Source organism: Gnatocerus cornutus, chromosome 6, assembly GCF_029298725.1.
Source record: "Gnatocerus cornutus isolate USDA-ARS CGAHR chromosome 6, icGnaCorn1.1, whole genome shotgun sequence".
Lineage (NCBI taxonomy): Eukaryota > Metazoa > Arthropoda > Insecta > Coleoptera > Tenebrionidae > Gnatocerus > Gnatocerus cornutus.
Genome location: NC_142238.1, coordinates 15,860,073 through 15,867,908, shown reverse-complemented (window position 1 = coordinate 15,867,908; position 7,836 = coordinate 15,860,073). Strand labels below are relative to the sequence as shown.

At 33.8% G+C, this 7,836-nt stretch overlaps 2 protein-coding genes across 2 annotated transcripts; both read left to right on the top strand.

Moving 5' to 3' along the window:
- The first annotated feature begins 2,468 nt into the window (after positions 1-2,468).
- CkIIbeta (casein kinase II subunit beta) lies at positions 2,469-5,808 on the top strand. Its single transcript, XM_088039206.1, has 5 exons — positions 2,469-2,554; positions 2,763-2,838; positions 2,885-2,987; positions 3,033-3,414; positions 5,271-5,808. The coding sequence occupies exons 2-5, from the start codon at positions 2,767-2,769 to the stop codon at positions 5,377-5,379; spliced, it is 666 nt and encodes a 221-aa protein (XP_087895332.1). The 5' UTR covers positions 2,469-2,554; positions 2,763-2,766; the 3' UTR covers positions 5,380-5,808.
- A 278-nt stretch (positions 5,809-6,086) lies between these two features.
- LOC148173393 (transcriptional adapter 1-like) lies at positions 6,087-7,115 on the top strand. Its single transcript, XM_088038972.1, has 2 exons — positions 6,087-6,204; positions 6,257-7,115. The coding sequence occupies exons 1-2, from the start codon at positions 6,201-6,203 to the stop codon at positions 7,096-7,098; spliced, it is 846 nt and encodes a 281-aa protein (XP_087895098.1). The 5' UTR covers positions 6,087-6,200; the 3' UTR covers positions 7,099-7,115.
- Positions 7,116-7,836: the final 721 nt, after the last annotated feature.

The following is a 7,836-nucleotide window of genomic DNA, read 5'->3' as shown; positions in this document are numbered from 1 at the left end:
AATTACTAAAATTACAAGGTCGAATATTAAATATTTTGAATTTTTGGCTCGTCTTAAAAATGAAAATTTCTAAAATCTGTACCTGTAGCTCAAAAAATTGGAAATTTGAAACAAACAATAGGCAAGTCAAAAATAGTACCTCTCCATTTCATTGCCCTAACATCAAAATTACTAAAAATAGAAAATATTTGATATTTTTGGCTCGTCTTAAAAATAAAAATTTCTAAAATCTGCCCCTGTAGCTCAAAAAATTTGAAATTTGAAAAAAACAATAGGCAAGTCAAAAATAGTACCTCTCCATTTCATTGCCCTAACATCAAAATTACTAAAAATAGAAAATATTTGATATTTTTGGCTCGTCTTAAAAATAAAAATTTCTAAAATCTGCCCCTGTAGCTCAAAAAATTTGAAATTTGGAATAGACAATAGGCAAGTCAAAAATAGAAACCTCTCCAAATTTCATTGCCCTAAAATCAAAATTACTAAAATTACAAGGTGGAATATTAAATATTTTGAATTTTTGGCTCGTCTTAAAAATGAAAATTTCTATAATCTGTCCCTGTAGCTCAAAAAATTTAAAATTTGAAACAAACAATAGGCAAGTCAAGAATAGTAACCTCCCCAAATTTCATTGCCCTAACATCAAAATTACTAAAAATAGAAAATATTATATATTTTGTGCTCGTCTTAAAAATAAAAATTTTTAAAATCTGTCCCTGTAGCTCAAAAATTTGGAATTTGAAACAAACAATAGGCAAGTCGTAAATAGTAACTTCCCCAAATTTCATTGCCCTAACATCAAAATTACTAAAATTACAGGGTCGAATATTAAATATTTTGAATTTTTGGCTCGTCTTATTAAAAATGAAAATTTCTATAATCTGCCCCTGTAGCTCAAAAAATTTGAAATTTGAAACAAACAATAGGCAAGTCAAAAATAGTAACCTTCCCAAATTTCATTGCCCTAACATCAAAATTACTAAAATTACAGGGTCAAAATATAAAATATTTTGAATTTTTGGCTCGTCTTAAAAATGAAAATTTCTATAATCTGTCCCTGTAGCTCAAAAAATTTGAAATTTGAAACAAACAATAGGCAAGTCAAAAATTGTAACCTCCTCAAATTTCATTGCCCTAACATCAAAATTACTAAAATTACAGGGTCGAATATTAAATATTTTGAATTTTTGGCTCGTCTTAAAAATGAAAATTTCTATAATCTATCCCTGTAGCTCAAAAAATTTGAAATTTGAAACAAACAATAGACAAGTCAAAAATTGTAACCTCCTCAAATTTCATTGCCCTAACATCAAAATTACTAAAATTACAGGGTCGAATATTAAATATTTTGAATTTTTGGCTCGTCTTAAAAATGAAAATTTCTATAATCTATCCCTGTAGCTCAAAAAATTTGAAATTTGAAACAAACAATAGGCAAGTCAAAAATAGTAACCTCCCCAAATTTCATTGCCCTAACATCAAAATTACTAAAATTACAGGGTCGAATATTAAATATTTTGAATTTTTGGCTCGTCTTAAAAATGAAAACTTCTATAATCTATCCCTGTAGCTCAAAAAATTTGAAATTTGAAACAAACAATAGACAAGCCAAAAATAGTAACCTCTCCAAATTTCATTGCCCTAACATCAAAATTACTAAAAATAGAAAATATTAGATATTTTTGGCTCGTCTTAAAAATATTTTTTTTTAAAAGTTGTCCCTGTTGCTCAAAAACATTGAAATGTGGAACAGATACTAGACATGTCAAGAATAGTGACCTCCCCAAATTTCATTGCCCTAACATCAAAATTACTTAAATTACAAAGCCGAATATTAAATATTGCATAGTTTTAGCTCGTCTTGAAAATGAAAATTGTAGCTCAACAAATCTGAAATTTGAAACAAACAATACATAGACAAGTCTCAAATAGTAACCTCTCCAAATTTCATTACGCTAACATCAAAATGACTAAAAATACAGGTCCGAATAAAAAATATTGGATATTTTTGGCTCGTCTTGAAAATAAAAATTTCTAAAATCGGCCTCTGTTGCTCAAAAACATTGAAATTTGGAACAGATAATAGACAAGTCAAAAATAGTAACTTCACCAAATTTCATTGCCCTAACATCAAAATTACTTAAATTACAGAGCCGAATACTAAATATTTTGAACCTCAAATTAACGAGAGTTCAGAAGGGAAAAATTCAAATTATAGAGTATTGGCAGAAAAAAGTTCTCGATTTTACTTCAAATTAATGAGGGGACCAAAATACATAGAAATTTTTTAATTTATCGAGAGAAATCGAGGGAACCGGGAAAAAACTTCAAATTATCGAGAAATTCAAATTATCGAGAGTCTATTGTATTTAGTATGAGGAAAAGCGAGAAAACTGCCAAGGTCAAAGTATACGAAATTTAAATTTAATTTTTCGTTGAATTCAAATCTCGCGCCGCTCTTTAGTTCGGTCAGTTTCATGCAGATGGTACTAACATCAACTCTTTTTTCGCGTAGATGAAGTAGCGTAAGCGTGGCTAATCAAGGTACAAAGAGGTAAAATTAATAATTTTATTACTTTCCCATGATAATTGAGCCTTGATTTTGCTCCCCCTGCAATCTCCACCCCTTAATCTATGTCCTAAAAGTGAAATTGAAGGTATTGTTGTGTCACAACTGTCATTAAACGTAATCTAAACATAGGGTTGGACTCGTTGAAATTGGGGATTTTCGGTGTTTTTTTCAAAAATCCACCATGTTTTAGGAAAATGAGCAGCTCAGAGGAGGTATCGTGGATTTCATGGTTTTGTGGACTCCGAGGAAATGAGTTTTTTTGCGAGGTAAGTCAGATTCGGTCTTTGGAGGTGTTTTAATCTTCCCTTTCAGGTAGATGAAGATTACATACAAGACAAGTTTAACCTGACGGGGCTCAACGAGCAAGTCCCCCATTACCGACAAGCCCTGGACATGATTTTAGACCTGGAACCAGGTGCCCTGCAATCTTCGAAATCCGCGTTCTAACCTTACTTTGTAGATGACGAACTCGACGATAATCCAAACCAGTCCGATCTCATCGAGCAGGCCGCTGAAATGCTCTACGGTCTTATCCACGCCCGCTACATTTTAACAAATCGAGGAATAGCGCAAATGATAGAAAAATACCAATCTGGAGATTTCGGCTACTGTCCGCGAGTCTACTGCGAATCTCAGGCCATGCTACCGTTAGGATTATCAGATGTACCCGGCGAGGCTATGGTCAAATCGTACTGTCCCAAATGCATGGACGTCTACACACCAAAATCGTCGAGACACCATCATACAGACGGCGCGTATTTTGGGACGGGTTTCCCTCACATGCTCTTCATGGTGCACCCAGAGTACAGGCCGAAGCGGCCCACAAACCAGTTCGTTCCTAGGTACGTTCAGAATAGCCCCCTTATTTACTTTTACTGCCTTCTACATTTATTCAAGTTCAGGATGGTTTTGAAACAATAAATAATAGCACAGCGCAAGATATTTATGGGTTTAGTGTTTAAAATCATTAGATCAATAACACAGTAGAACCTCGATTATCCGGATTCGTGCATTACAAAAAATACACAAATCGAAAACAAACTATGTACTTCGTATTTTTGCTTCCAGTATTAGAAAAATTAAAATTTGGAATTTCACGAGCAACAGTTTAATGAGATTTATGTCAGAGAGCAAACACAAAATTAGGAGTTCATATTTTTGTCTTTGAATTTAACAAAAATGCTTGAAATAAATTCTTTTGCAATGAAAAATTAAGGAAACTAAAAACTAAAAGTGACAGAAAATTTTGAGACCAAAAAAGAATTATTTTTTACGACAAAATAGTTACTTTTATGTAATATGTGTGATACCTAAGAGTTGCTTGTTTCAATTTTTTACAATATTAAAAATGGTTATTGTTAAGATGTTGGTAAAGCTTGTTGGGTTTTGTATATTTTGAATTAAAAAAACATCCAAATAATTCTGTTGCCTTAAAACGTATGTTTATTTAACAACTCAATTATCCGTACAGGCTTCGGTCCCGAGAAGCAAGGATAATCGAGGTTGTACTGTAGTACATTCTGTTATATGGCAGAAAAGTGGTACTTTTTGTCGAGCAAATAAATTGTAGTGGCAAGGCGAAGCGTAGCCTAGCCGAGCGTATGCAAAATTGCGAGACAGCAAAGCAAATTGAACTACAGTAGAATCCGCTTATAATGACGGCGAAGGGGAATGAAAATATGGCCACATTAAGCGGACGAAATTGGCAAAAAAAACTAATTTGTTAATATAATAAGAAAATATTATTCTCAAATAACATTCAATAAAATAAAACATAAAATATATTTCAACAAGTCCTTTGCAAACGAGAACTCATTTTTAAAAGTTAAAATACTTATTCGTAAAAAAAACAAAATACTATATCTATTTTAGGACATTGTCAATCATCTAGATTTCATAAAAAAGTTAACTTGTAAAAAATCTGTAATTTTTATCTGTAAATTATTGCAGCTTTTTCTTTAATTGTAACTGCTTTTCTACGTTAAGCCAATATTTTTATTAACCGAAGTCATTATAACAGGGCAAAAATTCATTTAAGTTAGATGAAAACCAAACATTCTGTTGCAAGTTGGTCATAATAAACAGTCAGTCATTATATGCGGAGTCATAATAAACGGATTCTACTGTATAAACATGGATGGCTATGCATGCAGTTGTCATTGATGACATTTACTGTGAAAAATATTGGTTTCAAAGACTTTCAATGTTAAGTTCGTGCAAGTGCCATACAAAATGTAAGTCTAAAATCAGAGATTTGGTCTAAAATAGTAACCGTTACAAAAAGTACTTTTTCTGCTTAGGCCTAGGCAACGAGCACTTTTCATTAAACAAAATTGTCTACTTTACTGTCTAAAAACGACAAAAAATAGTTGTTTTTTGTGACGTTTGAAGAAAATAGATTATATTATTAAGAGTAAAAATTAATCGGCCATGTCAAATTTGTAAAAAATTTCAAGAAATCACTTCATTTTAATTTTCGTTTGCCACTACAGGTAACATTTATTTACGGTACAAGTTGATTATTTTAGATTACGTATGCCGAGTATAGTTAATCTATGAGACTTGGCAAGTAGGTTAAATTTATCAAGTAGGAAATACATATTTAATAATTCAACAGTTCGATACAACATTTTATCCACGATGTGTCTAATGTTTTGCAATCTTCACCGAATAAACATTATTATTATTATTGTTACAGGTTGTTTGGTTTTAAAATTCATCCATTGGCGTATCAACTGCAACAACAAGCTGCGTCTACTTTCAAGGCCCCGCTTAGAAGTCTAAACTTTAACAACGGTAAACGTTAATTTTGTACGACATATATACATTATTTTTTAATTTATTTCTATCCAAATTGTGTATTCATATGTGTATGAAATTAAATTTTTTCGTTCACTCTGTATATGCTCTTCAGGTGGATCGGCAAAATTGTGTACCGCTGTATATTAAGCCTCCATTCATTCTGTTTTTAACTATGAAATAGGTACTAGACCCATCACTAGCTGTGTAAATTATAAATTAACTAGTCGTTCAAGGTCAGAGTAGTTCATGTACATAGTTAAGAATTCCGTGTTTCATGAAGTAGAAGTTGCAAAAATTGTTAGCACACGTGTAGTCGTCTTGAACGGGGTTAAATTATCAGTTACAAGCAAGCAAGGTGTATTACAAAGTTACAACTAATTTGTTCTTTAATTTTATGTAAATTAATTATAATAAAAATAGTTTTGTGTTTTGTACTCGCGCTTTTCGCTTCATATTAAAAAAACAATTGAATCACTCCATGTTGCAAATTTTTAAAAATTGTTCGGTGTATATCTGGCTGTTGGTGAGAAATCTAGTGAGAAACTGATTGAGGTTAAGGTGCTTCCGTCAGTAGTATCATTGTATTTAAGGAAAATTCGAGCCTTTGTTTCCTTGCCATTTACTTAAATACGAATTTAATACGCAAAACGTGGCGATAATTCTCCCGTCCTTTTCAAATTCATGAAAAACCACTTTATCCAACCACATAAAAAAAAGTCACTAGAAAATTGTACCAACGAAGTGGTCGCTGTGAGCTGTCACCCTGACGTTTATAGGTTATGAAAATGTCAACATAAAGAATCCCGCGCCCCACATTATTACCGCAATGGGTATGTTGTCTCCTCGGTTCCACCCCCAGAGCCCCCAAGTGTTTTTTTCTAGATCTTAACGAAGCCCGCAAGAACCTCGAAACGTGTTTCAATGAAGACCTCTGCAAGCAATACTTCGACCTGCTCCGCCAGTGGTTCTCTTTCAAATCTCCCATAACCCGCGAAGAGTTTGAAACGGAAGTCCGCAAGCTCCTCGTGAATGGCGACCAAATCCGGTGCCACAACTACTTCGTCTTGGCGATTCTATCGAAACGCGCCGGTAATCGCATAAAAAACACGAGAAACACGTCTGATAAAGGCACTTTTGAGTGTGCCGAATACTCAGATTACATCCAGCCGTCGAGTCCTACAATGTTGCCTCCAAGTGACTGCGAAATTCGCAGTGCCGCCGCTGAACTCTTTATGCCAGATCTAGCGTTTGTTTCCACAAGAATCGCTATAATGAGTTGGGAGAATGGGTTTGATGGGGCTGAAGAAAGCGTGACGGAGTTGATAGTCCATGCTTGTCAAGTCTTCGTGAAGAATATTCTGACAGCGATGGTGTCGCGACTGAAGGGGTTTAAAGTCCGCGATGGTAAATTTCAATATGGGTTTAATTTGCCGGTGCCGGATCCTTTTATTCGGAATTATCATAATATGATTGATGAGACTCAAGAGAGCAAGGTTGAGGTGGTGGACCAGGAAGACACTTTTATCCCGAGGAACAAACCGTCGTTGGAGAATGCCGAGCAACAGGCGGCTTTTGCGTATTCTTGCGCCAAGAGGAAGAAGAGTGGAAACGTTTTAACTGTGAGGTTGCTATACGAGACTCTTAGAGAAAATCCACGGATTTTGGGACTGCACGAGGTGCATAGTTTTAATTTATTCAAGTTGGGTCTACAAGTCGATGAATAAAGTTTTATGGTGTATTATTGGTTGCCTAATTTTAGTTCACCCAACAAAAGGAGACATTTTAAGTGATCCTGAACTAAACATATCCCGGCGCATCCACCATTTTCCACAGTTCTTAGTTCTCAAAATTGATTTTTGAACTATTTTTTTTTGTATTTTTAATTTTTTTTTCAAAACAAAGCAATAATGCGTGTTTATGTTTCGATGCTCAACTGTAATTTTAACGTCAGGGAAATAAAACAAAATCTCTGGTACAAATTTCATTAACTCAGTCACAATAAAACATTCATAATATAATTGAATTAAATTAACAAATTTTAACAATCTTTAGCTTTAAATGTTAAACAGTCGTCGTTTTGATTAAAACAGGCCATGAAAGCGACGAATAAATATGTGAACCATCATATCGCATCGGTGTATTTGGTCAGGACCGGACTCTCCAGGATTAGATCCCCAATGATTGACTCGAAACAAAAGAGAGCAACACGTGTTTTATCTGTGAAGGTGAAGGAAACAAATATACACGATGAGAGGCTCGAACTGTTGTCATCTGTTAACCCTTTTGGAGATCTCTTTCAATTCGCATCTTTTACGAGGGCCATTGGTCTGGTCACAACGGAAACTCTAGGTATCTAAAATATAAGACAGAAACACAAACAAAAGTAAATGCGAAAGAAGTGAATAAACAAAAGTTACCCTGTGGGTGCTAGCCCACATTTTACAAATCTAAAAAAAAAACGG